Below are 18,866 nucleotides of genomic sequence, written 5' to 3' on the forward strand. Positions count from 1 at the left end.
GAGGCAGGAATGTACAGTGGAAAAAGGACAGCCTCTTCAATAAGTGGTGCTGGGAAAACTGGACAGGTACATGTAAAAGTATGAGATTAGATCACTCCCTAACACCATACACAAAAATAAGCTCAAAATGGATTAAAGACCTAAATGTAAGGCCAGAAACTATCAAACTCTTAGAGGAAAACATAGGCAGAACACTCTATGACATAAATCACAGCAAGATCCTTTTTGACCCACCTCCTAGAGAAATGGAAATAAAAACAAAAATAAACAAATGGGACCTAATGAAACTCAAAAGCTTTTGCACAGCAAAGGAAACCATAAACAAGACCAACAGACAACCCTCAGAATGGGAGAAAATATTTGCAAATGAAGCAACTGACAAAGGATTAATCTCCAAAATTTACAAGCAGCTCATGCAGCTCAATAACAGAAAAACAAACAACCCAATCCAAAAGTGGGCAGAAGACCTAAACAGACATTTCTCCAAAGAAGATATACAGACTGCCAACAAACACATGAAAGAACGCTCAACATCATTAATCATTAGAGAAATGCAAATCAAAACTACAATGAGATATCATCTCACACCAGTCAGAATGGCCATCATCAAACAATCTAGAAACAATTAATGCTGGAGAGGGTGTGGAGAAAAGGGAACACTCTTGCACTGCTGGTGGGAATGTGAATTGGTACAGCCACTATGGAGAACAGTATGGAGGTTCCTTAAAAAACTAAAAATAGAACTACTATATGACCCAGCAATCCCACTACTGGGCATACACCCTGAGAAAACCATAATTCAAAAAGAGTCATGTACCAAAATGTTCATTGCGGCTCTATTTACAATAGCCAGGAGATGGAAACAACCTAAGCATCCATCATCGGATGAATGGATAAAGAAGATGTGGCACATATATACAATGGAATATTCCTCAGCCATAAAAAGAAACAAAATTGAGCTATTTGTAATGAGGTGGATGGACCTAGAGTCTGTCATACAGAGTGAAGTAAGTCAGAAAGAGAAAGACAAATACCGTATGCTAACACATATATATGGAATTTAAGAAAAAAAAATGTCATGAAGAACCTTCGGGTAAGACAGGAATAAAGACACAGACCTACTAGAGAATGGACTTGAGGATATGGGGAGGGGGAAGGGTAAGCTGTGACAAAGCAAGAGAGTGGCATGGACATATATACACTACCAAACGTAAAACAGATAGCTAGTGGGAAGCAGCCGCATAGCACAGGGAGATCAGCTTGGTGCTTTGTGACCACCTACAGGGGTGGGACAGGGAGCGGGGGAACTAACACACCAACGTTAGTGTGTGTGAAAGCAGAAACTAACACACCAATGTAAAGTAATTATACTCCAATAAAGATTTAAAAAAAAAAAAGGAAAATTGTGTTAGCAACATAAATGGAGAAACAGCAAAAAAAAAAAAAAAAATGCTGGAGAGGATGTGGAGAAAAGGGAACCCTCTTACACTGTTGGTGGGAATGTAAATTGGTGCAGCCATTATGGAAAACAGTATGGAGGTTCCTCAGAAAACTAAAAACAGAGTTGCCATGTGATCCAGCAATTCCACTCCTAGGCATATACCCAGACAAAACTATAATTCGAAAAGATACATGCACCCCTATGTTCATAGCAGCACTATCTACAATAACTAAGACATGGAAACAACCTAAATGTCCATTGACAGATGAATGGATAAAGATGTGAGATAGACAGATAGATAGATACACATACACACACATACATATATATACACATACATACAATGGACTATTACTCAGCCACTAAAAAGAATGAAATCATGCCATTCGCAGCAACATGGATGGACCCAGAGGTTATCATACTAAGCAAAGTAAGTCAGAAAGAGAAAGACAAATACCATATGATACCACTTATTTGTGAAATCTAAAGTATGACACAAACAAACATATCTGTGAAACAGAAAGAGACTCAAAGACATGGGAACAGACTTGTGGTTTCCAAGGGGGTTGGGGGTGGGGGAGGGAAGTAACTGGGAGTGTGGGATCAGCAGATGCAAACTATTATTTATATGACAGATAAACAGCAAGGTCTTAACTGTATAGCACAGAGAACTCTATTCAATATCCTGTGATAAACCATAATGGAAGAGAATATGAAAAAGAATATATGTATAACTGAGTCAGTTTGCTGTACAGCAGAAATTAATACAACATTGTAAATCAACTATACTTCAATAAAATTTTTTAAAGTAAAAAAATAAAATTAAATTAGAATAAAATTAATTCAAACAGAAATAGCTTATGAAAGGAGATAGAAAAATAAGAACTTACCCTTCCTTGGAATCCCCATTTGATTTATCAGTTGAACTTGTAGAAGAACTTAACTCATCCTCAGAGAGACAATGGGTGAGTTTCCTTTCCTATTAATGTTTGGAAATACAAAATTCCACATGACAACACAACCAGAATGTAATACATGAAACAATCTTAGATGCAATGCCTAGACACAATGTGCACCTAGGTCCAATTTAACAGGAGAACTATGGATATAAAAATTGAAGTTACTTTACCAAATAATGTCCCAGTTCACCCATGAAGTTCATAAGTGAAGCCTGAGGAACACCAAGGTGAAGTTTTATAAGGTCCTGGAAAGTCTCAGCTATGAAGAAATTTCCTTTCCAGAGGAGAGCAGACAAACAGTTCTGGTGTTTGAACTTCTAAGCAGAGGGCTGGTACCATAAGGAATGTTGGCATTTTAAACTAGACAGAATGCCACCTAAATAAAAAGTAACCTCAGTTTGCTCACCCATGATACTCATTGTTAAATGCTTTAAAGGATTACCTGATATAATTACACACAAATGTTACAACTTTTGAAAATAAAGAGGATCATTTTAATTAGTGAAGCAACTAAATCACACACTATTGTTAAAGGAAAAAACTCTTCATTACTTTCAAGGGCAGGAAGTTTCTTTTTTAAAAAAAGTAATTATGTGCTCCTAGAAATGATGTCAAAAACTGGAATACAGAAAACTGAATAATTATTCCCAGGGTATTATTACACAAAAAAGTGAACGTGGTTAAAAACTTGCAATTATCCATTTAGCCACCAAATGGTGCCCCTACATTATCCCTGGGTGGAAAGGTAAGGTACTTTGACACAAACAGGAAACAAAGGAAGGATCAGCAAGTGAGACTAAAATCTGGCCAGGTCGTTTGTTATATTATTAACACAGCAGAATAAGCAAAGTGTTGCCTAGTGGAAGCCCTTTGGAAGTCTTGTTTAAAAGACTGCCTAAGAAAGTTATTAACTAGGCTGCCAGTTGTTTACAAGAGCGCCTGAAAAGTCCATTCCCTTAATGAAGGAAACAAAATCCTTTTAATTATTATTGACCAGTTCTTTTTCTTATCAGAGAAGTGTGAAAAGTGTAACTTAAGTCAGCACTGTCCCAGGAATAAATAGAACTGGCATTTATGAGGTTTACCGTTATTAGGCTTGCCAGATGTAGACATGTCTACCTTTTACCTTAGGACTATGTAATGTACCTGAGCAACGCTGTAGTCAGAAGACAACCATTGAGCAGGGGTAGGGTGGCCTTCCTCTTGTGGTTTCTCTGACCCCGCTGGACTCAGAGAAACTCTCCTCACTGAAGGGCCTGAAAAAGTGACAACCCCCAGCAGTTGTTTATGGTGGGCTGGCCTCAATAGAAGAGGGCTTTGCACTGTTTATGGAAGATACCCCAGCAAGGGCCAGCCTAGAAGGAACTCAGACAGCATATTCATCATCACTCTGGTGTCTGACACCTCAGTTCAAATCTCAGGTCTAGGTCTACCAGCCCTGTGACCTTGGGTAAGTTACTTAACCCCTCAGACCCTCAGTCTCCTCCGCTGCAAAATATGAAATGAGATAATGCCCTTAAAATACTTAGCATAATGTTTGAGACATTGTCAGCATTCAACAAATGGAAACTGCTAGAATATGTTGTCTTTAGATAATAGTAATAGGAATGATCACAGCCCTCAGCCCAGGGCAGTACCATTCTCCTGGCTTCCTCTCTCTGTTCCTGAGAAGAGAGCACTTCTCTGACCAACAGACTCTGAACATGGAAACAAAGTAAACACTCGCCTGACTGCTTTCCTGTCTGAAATCTCCCAGGAGTTACTGTCACTCAAAGCTCTCTTGCTCTCTTTTTAGAGTCCTCTTTCTCTAATAACACAAGTTCCAGATCCAATACTATGCCAATTTTTTAAAAGGCTTAACTAGGAAATTTCAAAAATTCTTCTAAATTGGTTTCCCAAATGGATTACTGATGCTGGAAATTCTTAACACCTCACAATCAGTACCAATGCTATGTCCATGAGCCATACCAATAACCTCCAATAGATGAAGGAAAGAGAAAAACTTTACCTGAGGGGAAGATCTCTTCCTGTGACTGCTTTAGTCGCCTCCTCTCTCTTGCTGATAATGGGCGGTCCTTTTAAAGAAAGTCAGTTACTTCCATTCCTATTCACTGTTCTTACAATACCTACAATGCATGACATATCATCCAGCACTACAGGAAAGGCCCTGCACAGGTCTTTAAGGGAGTGTCCATTTGAAACCAGTTCACATCAGGCTTACAACTCCTAGCTAGGATGATCACAGCCCTCATTTCTAGGAAGAGCTCATCTTTGGAAGGGCAAATAGGTATTTCTGCATTTCCTACATTCAGAATCCACTTGGTCTCCTTAATTAACTGGAAGTGACCAGCCCTGAAACAACAGAATCTGTCCATTTCAATCAAAGCTTCTGTTGAGAATCACAAATTTGCGCTTTCCAGTGTTTGGCAAAAAGCAGGGCTAAGATGTTTTAATATAAAACTTCACAATATATGCAGGATTTACAACCAAAAAGTTTTATAATAAAGCTTAAAAAAAATCCAACATAGACTCCTACAAACCTTTGATGATGATATCTCACTGTTCCTCGAACTGCTCACAGACCCAGTGATCACTCTACTTTGGTTTTCAGCATCTTTTTGTGTTGATGTGACATCCACTTTTCCAACAGTAGAAAGAGAAGGCAAAAGACGAGGAGGAGTCTCTTGGAACTTCCATAATTAACAAAGAGAGGGAGATTATCAGTGTCATATACATCTACCTCCAAAGGTCCCCCATCGGTAAATCTATGTATTTGTCAGTGATTCCCTCCCAAAAACTTTAAAACATTGCATTTGGGGGGGGGCAGGGGGCAGAGGGGAAGAAACTCTGCCAAAAGTGAATGACCACTTAAGAAGCTTATAGAGAGGGTGCCTGTGAAAGTTACTTCCAGAAATGAGGGGTTGCCACGATCTTATGCAGAAGTTGAGGGAGAAACTGTTCATTAATATGACATAAGAGGAATCAGAGATTTACCTTTTTTGGCCTGTTCCTTTAACTCTCAAAATAAGCTGTCCATCCTTGCTGGAGAAGATAAAATCCTTACTCTGCTTCCAACTCACTGACATTTGATAACCAATATTTAGCACTTCTACCCTTCTTTATATGTTCCTTGCATTATGTATGTGCCTTTTTAGCACATCATTCTAAATAGAAATGAAGTTTCCTAAAGTCTGTTTCCCAAGCAGCAGCACAATGACTTATTCCAAAGAGATCTCTGCTGACCTGTCTCTCTTCCTCACTATGCTCAGTATGTTCTCTTTTCTTCTGCCGCCGCTGTTGAGACAGGAAAGGTTCAGACCCAGAGCTGTGTGGCTGTAAAGTTGGGTGGATTCTGTCCTGTTTTTCTATAACACATTCACCAGCAACTTGATCCTTAAAAATAATAAAATGAAACAAACAAAAAAACAAAATAGAATAATGAAACAGTCTTTTGAACTTCCAAATAGCCAAACCTGCCATATCTACTTCTAAAATTATAAATGAAAGAAGGAGGAGCTGTCTTTTTCAAAATGAATGCTTATTTTCAGTGTTGACAGGCAAAGACAGAATGATGGCATCAGTTATCTACATATTCTGGGTTTTCTTCTCTTTTCCCAAATAAAAATAATTATTTTAATTAAATTACTCAGATTGTTATTAACCTGAAACTACCAATGTTCATTTAGTTTTTTGAAAATCTTTTTATAACTTTTAATAGGTTTGCAATTCAGAAAACTAACAAATGTTTTAAATGAAATCCAATTTAATATACACATACTTCCCAAGTAAACATTAGTTATTTGGATGCCCTCTAAAAAGCACCATGAAAAGATCACGAGCTTGGATTCAGATGGAGTCATATCTCCCTGAACCTCTGTTTCCTTATCTATAAATGGGTATAATGCGTCACACACATCATGTGACTACTGGAGGATTAGAGGAGATTGTGCACTATAGTACTTAAGATCACATCTAACACATATTAGATGCTCAGAAACCAGGAGCTATTACTAGCAGTAGTAAAGATAAAATAAGTTAACTTTTAAATTATGAAGATCACCAAGGACTTAGTGTTTTATTTGGATAACTGGTTTTAGAAACTAATGCACACCAAACATTAAAATAAAATAGCTTCTTACATTAATTTTTTTTTTTTTTTTTTTTTTTTTTTGCGGTACGCGGGCCTCTCACTGTTGTAGCCTCTCCCGTTGCGGAGCACAGGCTCCGGACGCGCAGGCTCAGCAGCCATGGCTCACAGGCCCAGCCGCTCCGCAGCATGTGGGATCTTCCAGACCAGGGCACGAACCTGTGTCCCCTGCATCGGCAGGTGGACTCTCAACCACTGCGCCACCAGGGAAGCCCAATCAACACATTTTTATCAAGAGCCCACTATGTGGTACATTTTAGAAAAAGGAACAGTGTCATATGCTAGCTATGCAAGGATACCCAGATAATAAACAGTAACTGATTTAATTCTGAAGAGTGAAATAAATGTTTCTCTGCTGGTATTAAGTATAGAATATTCAAAATAAAGCTTATACATATAAGAGTACCTGAACAAATGACTTAAGGAGTTTCTCCATGAAATCCAATTGGTCCTAAAAAAAGTTCTTCCACTTTTATCAACAACAAAATAACGACAACAACAACAAAGAAATGCTGGACATGAAATTCTATCAAAAAAACAAAAAAATCTACTCTAAAAGCCTGATGTAAGAAACATATTTGATCAGGTACAAGACAGGGATGTCCATTCTTATCACTCCTATTCAACACTGTACTAGAGGTTCTAGCCAGGGCAATCAGACAAGAAAAAATAAATAAATAAAAGAAATCCAGATTGAAAAGGAAAAATCTCTATTTGCAGATGATGTGATACTGTATTCAGAAAATTCTAAGGAGTCCATTATTAAAAAGTTATTAGAACCAATAAATGAGTTAAGTAAGGCTGTAGGATATAAAGACAATATATAAAAATTAATTGTATTTCTATACACAAGCAATGAACACTATGAAAATCATTCCATTTACAATAGTATCAGAACAAAATACTTAAATTTATTTCTTTACTTTTGGCTGCGTTCGGTCTTCGTTGCTGCGCACACTTTCTCTTGTTGTGGCGAGCAGGGGCTACTCTTTGTTGCAGTGTGCAGGCTTCTCACTGCAGTGGCTTCTTTTGTTGTGGAGCATGGGTTCTAGGCACGCAGGCTTCCGTAGCTGTGGTGCACGGGCTTAGTTGCTCCACGGCATGTGGGACCTTCCCTGCCCAGGGCTCAAACCCATGTCCCCTGCACTGGTAGGCGGATTCTTAACCACTGCGCCACAAGGGAAGCCAATGGAACAAAATGCTTAGAAATGAATTTAACAAAAGAAGTGCAAGACTTATACACTTAAAACAACAAAACATCATTGTAAGAAACTGAAGAAGACCTAAAGAAAATAGAAAGATATCCTATGTTCATGAGTTGGAAGATACATATTGAGATAGCAATAATCTGCAAATAATCTACAGATTCAATAAAATCCATGTCAAAACCCCAGGCTTTTTTGCAGAAATTGACAAGCTAATCTTAAAATTCATATGGAAATGCAAAGGACCCCATATAGCCAAAACAGTATTGAAAATTAAGAATAAAGTTGGAAGACTTAACCTTTCCAATTTCAAAACTTACTACAGTGAATTCCCTGGTGGCCTAGTGGTTAGGATTTCGGATTTTCACTGCTGTGGCCCGGATGCAATCCCTAGTCAGGGAACTGAGATCCTGTAAGCCGCGCAGCATGGCCAAAAAAAAAAAAAAAAACACTTACTATAAACCTACAGTAATTGTGTTACTGACATACAGATAGAAAAATCAGTGGTACAGAATTGAGAGTATAAAATTAAATGATCATATTTAGGGTCTACTGATTTTCAATGAGGGTCCCAAGAAAATTCAATGGGAAAAGAATAATCTTTTAACAAATGGTACTGGGACAAGTGGATATCTACATACAAAAGAATGAAGTAGAACCCTTTCTTCACATCACACACAAAAATTAATTCAAAATAGATCTCAGACCTAAATGTAAGAGTTAAAATTATGAACTCTTAAAAGAAATTATGGGAGAAATCTTCATGACACTAAAAGCAGAAGCAACAAAAGAAAAAATAGACAAAACTAGATTTCATCAAATTTTAAAACTTTTATGCTCCAAAGGACACCATCAAGAAAGTGAAGATGGGGGACTTCCCTGGGGGTCCAGTGGTAAAGAATCCGCCTTCCAATGCAGGGGACGCAGGTTCAATCCCTGGTTGGGGAACTAAGATCCCACATGCTGTGGCGCAACTACGCCTGCGCGCCACAACTACTGAGCTCGCACGCCTCAACGAGAGAGCCCACATGCTGCAAACTACAGAGCCCACGCTTTCTGGAGCCTACACACCCTGAAGCCCATGTGCCACAACTAGAGAGAAGACTGCGCGCCACAACGAAAGATGCCGCACGCCTCAACAAAAGCCCCGCATGCTGCAACTAAGACCCAACGCAGCCAAAAAAGTAATAAAGAAAAAATAAATAAATAAAAAAAAAAAAGAAAGTGAAGATGGGACTTCCCTGGTGGTCCAGTGGTTAAGACTCTGCACTTCCACTGCAGGGGGCACAGGTTTGATCCCTGGTCAGGGAACTAAGATCCCACATGCTGCATGGCGCAGTCAAAATAAAATAAAATAAAATATACTTTAAAAAGAAAGTGAAGACAATCCACAGAATGGGAGACAATATTTTTGAATCTTATATCTGATAGGGGACTGACATTTATAACTGATAAAGAACTCCTACTACTCAACAATAAAAAGATAAATAAACCAATTTAAAAATGGGCAAAGGATTTGAATAGATATTTCTCCAAAGTAGGTATAAAAATGGCCAATAAGCCATGAAAAGATGCTCAACAACATTAGTCATTAGGGAGGTGCAAATCAAAACCACAATAAGATACCACTTCCAGGATGGCTAAACAAAACAAAACAAAAAACACAGAAAATAAGTGTTGGTGAGGATGTGGAGAAATTACCACTCTCATACATTGCTGATGGGAAGTAAAATGATATAGTTGCTTTGGAAAACAGTTCTGCAGTTCCTCAGAAAGTTAAACATAGGGCTTCCCTGGTGGCGCAGTGGTTGAGAGTCCGCCTGCCGATGCAGGGGACACGGGTTCGTGCCCTGGTCTAGGAACATCCCACATGCCGTGGAGCGGCTGGGCCAGTGAGCCATGGCTGCTGAGCCTGCGCGTCCGGAGCCTGTGCTCCGCAACGGGAGAGGCCACAACAGTGAAAGGCCTGCATACCGCAAAAAAAAAAAAAAAAAAAAAAAGTTAAACATAGAGTCACCATATGATCCAGCAATTCCACTCCTAGGTATATACCCAAGAGAACTGAAAACATATGTCCACACAAAAACTTGTACGAATGTTCAAAGCAACTTTATCCACAGTGAAAAGTGAAAAAAACTCAAATGTTCATCAACTGATGAATAGATAAATAAAATATGAAATATACATATGGTAGAATTTATTTGGCAATAAAAAGAAATGAAATACTGGTACAGGCTACAACATGGATATAACCTTGAAAGCATTATGCTAAATAAAAGAAGCCAGATACAAAAGGCCATATCTGTATGATTCCATTTATATGAAATATTGAGAATAGGCAAATTCATACAGACAATGGTTGCCAAGGGCTAGAGACAAGGAGGAATGGAGAGTGACTAGTATTGAGTATGGGGTTTCTTTTTGAGGTGATGGAAATGTTCTGGAAACAGATAATAGCAGTGAATGTACAACTTTATAAATATACTAAAAACCACTGAATTGGCACTTTAAAAATTTTTTAAATAATTATGGAAAAAAATAAAAGAAGCGAACTTGAATATAATTTGACAGTCAAGCAGAACAAGCGGGACATATATAATTTTATCTATAAAGTACTAAGGATTCCAGTGTCCAGAGAATGTTTAAGACTAAATTTTGGTTTCAATTCAATGAGTTTAAATGAAAAGAGCATCATACTTGTACTTTTCTATAAAAACAAAACCTTATTAAAAACACTTGAGGGACTTCCCTGGTGGCACAGTGGTTAAGAATCCGCCTGCCAATGCAGGGGACACAGGTTCGAGCCCTGGTCTGAGAAGATCCCACACGCCGTGGAGCAACTAAGCCCGTGTGCCACAACTACTGAGCCTGTGCACTAGAGCCCACGAGCCACAACTACTGAGCCCACGTACCACAACTACTGAAACCTGCATGCCTAGAGCCCGTGCTCCGCAACAAGAGAAGCCAACACAATGAGAAGCCTGTGCAACACAATGAAGAGTAGCCCCTGCTCACTGCAACTAGAGAAAGCCCACACGCAGCAACAAAGACCCAAACAGCCATAAATAAAATAGATAAGAACATTTGACTATAGACATATAAAATAGTTATATACATTTATATAAAAGTGTTAAATATGAAAATGTATGTAATATATAAAGTTTAAATATATATAGATTATAAAAATATAGTCAATATATACATTAAATATATTCTTTAAATATTTTACAAATAAAAATGTGAAGTTAATCAAATGTTCTGGCTTTCTTTCTAATCCTTAGCTATTACCATGCTTCATCTAATTTAGGCTTCTTTCCATGTTCAAGTAGAAGATACCCTTTAAATTTACTCAGAATAGTCTCTCAGTATCAAAATCCTTTTGTTCTGTTCCTTTTCTTCTCTTCTTCCTTCTCCTTTGGTTCCAACACATAAAATATGTTTTTTTAATTCCTTAACTTAAAAAATCAGACAAATCCACTAACTTTTAAAAGCAAGAAGGAATGTGATATTACCTAATTGTTGGAACTGTCCATTGACTTGGAGAACTTACAAAAGAATGATGTAGAAATAGGAAAAAACACACTAATGGCAAATGGCAAGTACCCTACACCAGGGCACAGAAAGGATCTAAGAATTCCTTGGGTCCTATCCTTTGGTTCTGTCATGTTTAAACTGTTATATGGGAACAACTGATTTTCCTAAAACCACAACTAAAAGCACAACCAAAGAGCACAACCCACACCTTTGTAACCACACTTTCCAGTCTTCTTTCTGAAACCAATATCACTCACCTGGTCCTTCGATAAATTTTGGTCTTTGTTTAGGGGCTGCAGAGGCTTCACTGGGTCATTCCTTTCTCCAGTGACATAGTCAATGGACCATGTGGAAATTCGGTTTCCAGGTTGAGCACTGGATTTAGTGTTATCCTGCAGCCTCTCTTTCACTTGAGAAATAATACATTTACCTTCTAGCTCATTAGAGGCATCTAAGTGTCTTCGTTGATTCTCTTGAACTAAGCTGTTGTTCACTGAGTTCCTCCTTTCTGCAGGTAAGATGTCAATATTCACCCTACTGATCGTGGCTAGCGATTCTGCAGTATTGCTTATGTCTGGTTTGTAGGTGTGGCCTTTCAGACGTGGGGGTGTCTTCAAGGGGCCAATGACTATGGGTTTCTCCTGGGACAAATATTTGTCTTCACCCTGAATGAAAACATGCTTCCAAGTTATTATAGCACTCCTCACACCATATTAGAAAATTAACTCAAGGGGCTTCCCTGGTGGCGCAGTGGTTGGGAGTCCGCCTGCCGATGCAGGGGACATGGGTTCGTGCCCCGGTCCGGAAGGATCCCACATGCCGCAGAGCGGCTAGGCCCATGAGCCATGGCCGCTGAGCCTGTGCGTCCGGAGCCTGTGCTCAGCAACGGGAGAGGCCACAGCAGTGAGAGGCCCGCATACCGCAAAAAAAAAAAAAAAAAAACCAACTCAAAATGGAATAGCAGTTTCCTCAGAAAGTTAAACATGGAATAATCATAAGACCCAACAATCCCACTCCCAGGTATTTGTCCCAAGAACTAAAAGTAGGGACTCAGATATTTGTACACTAATGTTTATAGCAGCATTATTCACAACGGCCAGAGGATGGAAACAACCCAAATGTCCATCAGCAGATGAATGGATAAACAAAATGTGGTATATACATACAGCGGAATATTATAAAGCCATAGAAAGGAATGAAATTCTGATACATGCTACAATATGGATAACGTTTGAAAACTTGCTAAGTGAAATAAGCTAGACACAAAAGAACAAATGTTGTATGATTCCATTTATATGAGGTATCTAGAACAGGAAAATTCAGAGAAAGTAGATCAGAGGTTACCAGGGTCTGGGAGTAGAGGCAATGGGGAGTTAGACCTTAATGGGTACAGAGTTTCTGTTTGGAATGATGAAAAGGTTTTGGAAGATATGGTGATGGCTGCACAACATTGTGAATGTAATTAAGACCACTGAATTGTATGCTTAAAAACGGTACAAAATGAAAATAAATAATTAATTAATTAATTTAAAAATGGTACAAAATGGCAAATTTTATATTACTTATATTTTACCATAACAAAATTTTTTTAATGATCAATAACCTAAATATAAGAGCTAAAACTATAAAAATCCTAGGAGAAAACATAGGCATACATCTTCATGACCTTGGATTTGGCAAGGGATTCTTAGATATGAGCATGGGCAACAAAAGTAAAAAACAAATAAATTACACTTCATCAAAATTAAAAACATTTGTGCATAAAAGGACGTTATCAAGAAAGTGAAAGGACAACCTAAAGAACAGGAGGAAATATTTGTAAGTAATATATCTGATGAGGGTCTAGTATCTATAATATAGAAAGAACTCTTAGAACTCAATAATAAAAAATAAAAAACCCAATTAAAAAATGGGCAACAGGCTTAATAGATATTTCTCCAAAGAAGGCATTCAAATGGCCAACAAGTTCTGTCATTAGTCAAATGCAAATCAGAACTACAATAACATACCACTGCACATCCACTAGGATGGCTAGAATCAGAAAAACAGAAAATAACAAGAGTTGGTGAAGTTGTAGAGAAACTGGAATTCTCAGGGATTGCTGATAAAAACATGAAATGGTGCAACCACAAAGGAAAAACAATGTGGTCATTCCTCAAAAAGTTAAACATAGAATTACCATATGACTCAGCAATTACTCTCCTAGATATTATACCCAAGAAAACTGAAGACAGATACTCAAACATTGTACATAAATGTTCATAGCAAAAGCCAAAAGGTGAAAACAACCCAATATCTACCAATGAATGAATGGATAAACAAACTGTGGTATATACATACAATGGAGTATTATTTAGACATAAAAATAAATGAAGTATTGATATATACTACCTGGATGAACCTCAAGAACATGCTAAGTGAAAGAAGCCAGACACAAAAGGTTACATATTGTATGATTCCATTTATATCAAATATTCAGAATAGGCAAACCCATACAAACAGAGAACACTGGTGTTTTACAGGGGCTGGATGGAGGAGGAGTGACGACCTAATGGGTATGAGGTTTCCTTTTGGGGTGATGAAAATGTTTTGGAATGAGATAGAGGTGACAGTCGCACAATACTGTGAATATACTAAATGCAATTAATTGTTCACTTTAAAATGGTTAACTTTATGTTATATAAATTCCACCTCAATTAAAAAAAACTTCTTAAAGTTATTACAGCACTGACTTCATGAACATTTTAATAGGCACTTTGAATACTTCACCAGTATTCCTTCTTTACAATACAAAACTACTTACACAACAGAAATCTAATGAAGCTTAGTCATTTCACATAGAATAACTAGCTTAGGTAACCTATCATTTTAATACAGTTTCTAGAACACATATCCTTTAGAATGAGACATACCATTACATATGTCTTGGAGCCCTCAGAAGAGTGTGGTTGAGGGGGAACGGCTTCATGACTTAATTCAGCCTTTCCAGAAACCACTGTAGCCACAGGCTTGGATTTAGAGTCGTCATTTTTAATATTATTTTTGGAGTTTTTTCTTTATGAGGAAGAAAAGAAGAAAAAGTTATTATCAGTACAGTGAAGGTTAAAGGTTTCTCTATATATGAGGAAATGTGCATACATGTTACACTCCCTCTTAGAACGGCTTGTTTTATTTCTTTCTTTCTTTTCTTTTCTTTTTTTTTTTCTTTTTTGGCTGTGCCATGTGGCTTGTGGGATCTTAGTTCCCTGACCAGGGATTGAACCCGGGTCCCCTGCAGTGGAAGCGTGGAGTCCTAACCACTGGACTGCCAGGGAATTCCCATAGAACTGCTCCTTTTATAGATAGGAGTCTTCTAAAAACCAGTGGGTGTTCTACAAAACATTTGACCAGTAATCTCCAAAAACAATCAAGGTCATGAAAAACAAAGAAAGTGAGAAACTGTCAGAGACCCAAGTTGACTAAGGAGAAATGAGGAGTAATATGGTATGCTGGACTGGATCCTGAAGCAGAAAAAGGACACTAGTAGAAAAACTGGTGTAAGCCAAGTGAAGTCTGGATTCAGTCAACATAAGATACTGATGTTGTTTTCTTAGCTCTGACAAATGTACCATGGTAACATAAGATGCTGATAGGAGAAACTGGGTGAGGGTTATACAGAAACTCTGTTCTATCTCTGCAACTCTTCTGTAAATACAATATTATTCTAAAATTTAAAAGCTATGAAAACTTGCCTCACAATTAGAAGTGCCAGGATAATTTTCATCTTCAAATTTCACATTCGTAATAATACCACAACTGCTTTGCCAAATTTGAAAGTAAAAATGATTGGTATACTTGGCCTTGACTTGTAGAATAAATGTATACAGGAATAATATCCCCAACTGTTTAAGTGTGACATTTTCCAAAGGAGCTAAACCTCTGGAGAATTCAAGGGGAGCATGAAGACCAGAGCTGCAGAAAGCCAAAGGTCTGTAGGTAGGAAATTATAAGCAATGTAAACAAAAATACGACCCTTCTTTATCCCCCAGGGCCTCTCTAGCATTGCCTCCCAAATTTAACATGTCAAAGACAAGGACTGTGAAGGTCTTGTCCAGCTCTAAGTCTCAGATCCTAGAACAGCTATTTATGAAGGTAGGACCTGAAAGTCAAAGAAGGAATTCTATCCCCTTGAGAAGTTATATGAGTAAAGAGGGAACCTCTTTATTTTTTAAATGTGACTATTATCTTACATAGTACATAATGTAATAATAGGCTTCTTAGATGATCTCTCATTTTAATATGATTTCTAAAACCTACATCCTTGGGCTTCCCTGGTGGCACAGTGGTTGAGAGTTCGCCTGCTGATGCAGGGGACAGGGGTTCATGCCCCGGTCCGGGAAGATCCCACATGCTGCAGAGTGGCTAGGCCCGTGAGCCACGGCCGCTAACCCTGCGCGTCCAGAGCCTGTGCTCCGCAACGGGAGAGGCCACAACAGTGAGAGGCCCGCGTACCGCAAATAAATAAATAAATAAATAATAAAGCATACATCCTTTTAAAAGGATCGTACTCAATATGTCTTGGAACTCCCAGAGGAATGTGAAAGTGATTACTCCAATGGTTCTCTAGATTTTTGATTTTAGCAATTAAACAAATCTCAACACTTGTTCTAATCATGCAATTCTACTTCGTGTTTTTAAAAAACTCACCATAAACTCTCATACACGAAAATTATAAAAGTCACCCTCTTTTATTCCATCTATTTAGCTGATCTATTTGCAAGGGAAATATCTTACGCCTTCGTGGCCTCCAAAAACAAGGATATTTGGCGCTTTATGTAAGGCTGCCTTAGGATGCTCCTCACAGAAGGTCTTTCTTCAGGCCTTTTGCTCAGCATGGTTCTTATTATTTCTGCCAGCTCTGGGCTGTAATCTTTCGGCATTGGTGGCAGCTACAAAGAGAAATTATACCATAAGTATGACTAACAGTCTTGTGAAAAGTAAAAGAAGGTAGAGGTTTCCCAAGATATATTTTTTAAATCATTATCCACAGCAGAAAATAACCAGCATATTAGTCTACAGGAAGCATATCTGGCATCCTGGTTATAATAGCAAGTTGTAAAATTATAAAATATATCCTTCAAACCAGCAGTCCCATTTGAGGACCCTCTCCTTCATAAATAAGAGCATGAGTTCCTAAAGATTTATGTATCAGGATATTCACTGCAGTATTTTTCTTATAATAGTGAACAACTGGAAACAATGTAAATGGCCATTCATAGGGTACTTGTGGAATAGAGTATGGTATACCCTTCTAATAAAATACCAGGCAGCCTTTAAAAAAATACAAGACTTACAGGTACTGACCTGGAAAGATGTCCCTCATTTATTAAGTCAAAAAAGCACGTTGTGTACCAGTGTGTATAGCCTGATTCCATTTCAGTTACTTTTTTAACATACACACCCAGAGTTATAAAGACAGGGAAAAGCCAGGAAGGCTATGCACCAAATCATTACCAATGGTTATCTCCAAGGGATGGAAATGTATGGAAACAGGGGAATTTCACCTCTTTCTTGTTTGATTCTTTAAGAAGTGGAATTATGAGCAAATTTTACTTTTTCTGTGTTTTTTTCAAATTAAAAAAATAAATGAGTCTTGGTATAATGTTAAAATCAGTAGGTGATTTACAGCCTTAAAACTTAAAGGTGTGAGGATGCCTGACACTGCAGGGGGTAACTAGCCTCATGAAATTGACACATAAAGTTGGTCACTCTAGCATCTATCATACATAATGCTTTCTGCAATTTTTTTTTTTTTTTTTTTTTTGCTTTCTGCAATTTTTAACTGGTTACTAGTGATTGTGATGATTATCAAAGGAGCAAGAAGTTCAAACAGAGTAGACTCTTTTTTTTAAAATAAATCTTTAATTTATTTTATTTATTTATTTTTGGCTGTGTTGGGTCTTCGTTGCTGCACGTGGGCCTTCTCTAGTTGCAGTGAGTGGGGGCTACTCTTCGTTGTGGTGTGCGGGCTTCTCTGTTGTGGCTTCTCTTGTTGCAGAGCACGGGCTCTAGGTGCGCGGGCCTCAGTAGCTGTGGCTCGCGGGCTCTAGAGCACAGGCTCAGTAGTTGTGGCGCACGGGCTTAGTTGCTCCGTGGCATGTGGGATCTTCCCAGACCAGGGCTCAAACCCGTGTCCCTTGCATTGACAGGCGGATTCTTAACCACTGCGCCACCAGGGAAGCCCAAACAGAGTAGACTCCTTTTAAACTGGGCTCATTTAACCGCTTAGGTGAAGCTACCAGTAGCCTCAGGGCACCTGCACATCCTGTGTCTATAAGGTACTGGTTTTCAAGAAGCCAGTTCTTCAGAGCCATTAAGCCACCCTTATAAATTAATATTAAGAAACGATCAATCCCTTCTCCTCCAGTTCAACCCTCCCCACAGACAGGACCCACCATTCTTAACTATCCACCCAATATGATTACTCCCTTTTCTCAGTAGCTACTTTAAAAGCTGCACTAAAGTAACCTTACTCTAAATATTAAAAACAATTAATTCCAGAATATTCTTTACCTTTCCTTCAATAATCCGATAAACTAAAGAATTCATGTCTTTTGCATTGAAAGCATGCTTCAGGGTGGCCATTTCATAAACACAGCATCCCAGAGCCCAAACATCAGACTAGGAAAAAAAAATAGTAAATGGTTAAATGTCAGAATGCCTTATTTAGTTTTCCTCTTAAAAAAAAAAAACATTTTCCTTAAACCAATTCACAGAGAATTCTTCTAACTTACTATTCTAATGGGTTCTAAAATTATATTGCTGTAGAGACAAGGTGAGCTGGCAAACACAGCCGAATCCTACCTTATAGTTGTAGGGTTTGTTTGAGAACAATTCAGGGCTCATGTAATAGGGTGTGCCAATGAGGGTGCTAGCCATGTCACAGTGGTTCTCAAGGACTCGGGCAATTCCTAGGTCACCCACTTTGATGATGTTTTTTCTTGTTAGGAAGACATTTTGAGTTTTTAGATCTCGGTGAAGGATGTGTTTTTCATGTAAATACTGAAGAGAAATAAAATTTTATTAAATATAAATATTTAATACCTGACTTATTTATACCTGACTTCTTATATACCATCAACAACTGTATAAGTTAAAGAGCCTTATACTCTTAGATGAGCCTTACCTACACATCAAAACACTATTGTTTTATAATCTCTAAATAAAAAGTCTAATTTACAACTTTCCAAAGTAAGAAATGAAGTTCCATGCATTAATTTGCCCAGCTTCCTTCACAATTGTTCCCTGGTGACTTGACAATCATACCGTCTAGAATTATATGGACCCAGTTAAAAAATGTGCTTACAAACTTTCACTGAAGGTAGAAAGACAACTTATACAAGGTCAGATGCACATTCCTCTCAGACTCATGAAATCTTCAGCTTAATAATATTTTCAACTATAACAATATCACTTTTATTGTTTAAATCCTAAGATACATTCTCTAATATCAGAGTGATATTCCATAAACAGTCTCACTTTTGAATATGTATATATTAAAACACAAACATGTTTCACATTTCTACTCACTCTGCCACAGC

At 38.0% G+C, this 18,866-nt stretch overlaps 1 protein-coding gene across 4 annotated transcripts in view; it reads right to left on the minus strand.

The window, feature by feature from the left end:
* Window positions 1-18,866, minus strand: part of NEK4 (NIMA related kinase 4) — a 47,700-nt gene that overhangs the window by 26,178 nt on the left and 2,656 nt on the right. For all 4 annotated transcript variants that reach the window (XM_073811228.1, XM_004316556.4, XM_033865136.2 and 1 more), the window contains exons 3-12: window positions 18,130-18,327; window positions 17,839-17,946; window positions 16,060-16,214; window positions 14,199-14,340; window positions 11,544-11,951; window positions 5,644-5,793; window positions 4,941-5,090; window positions 4,409-4,475; window positions 3,547-3,656; window positions 2,332-2,420 (exon numbers count right to left, since the gene is read on the minus strand). In XM_073811228.1, coding sequence (XP_073667329.1) covers window positions 2,332-2,420; window positions 3,547-3,656; window positions 4,409-4,475; window positions 4,941-5,090; window positions 5,644-5,793; window positions 11,544-11,951; window positions 14,199-14,340; window positions 16,060-16,214; window positions 17,839-17,946; window positions 18,130-18,327 — 1,577 coding nt within the window. The remainder of the gene's footprint in view (window positions 1-2,331; window positions 2,421-3,546; window positions 3,657-4,408; window positions 4,476-4,940; window positions 5,091-5,643; window positions 5,794-11,543; window positions 11,952-14,198; window positions 14,341-16,059; window positions 16,215-17,838; window positions 17,947-18,129; window positions 18,328-18,866) is intronic.

The sequence above is a fragment of the Tursiops truncatus genome, chromosome 10, assembly GCF_011762595.2.
Source record: "Tursiops truncatus isolate mTurTru1 chromosome 10, mTurTru1.mat.Y, whole genome shotgun sequence".
NCBI lineage: Eukaryota > Metazoa > Chordata > Mammalia > Artiodactyla > Delphinidae > Tursiops > Tursiops truncatus.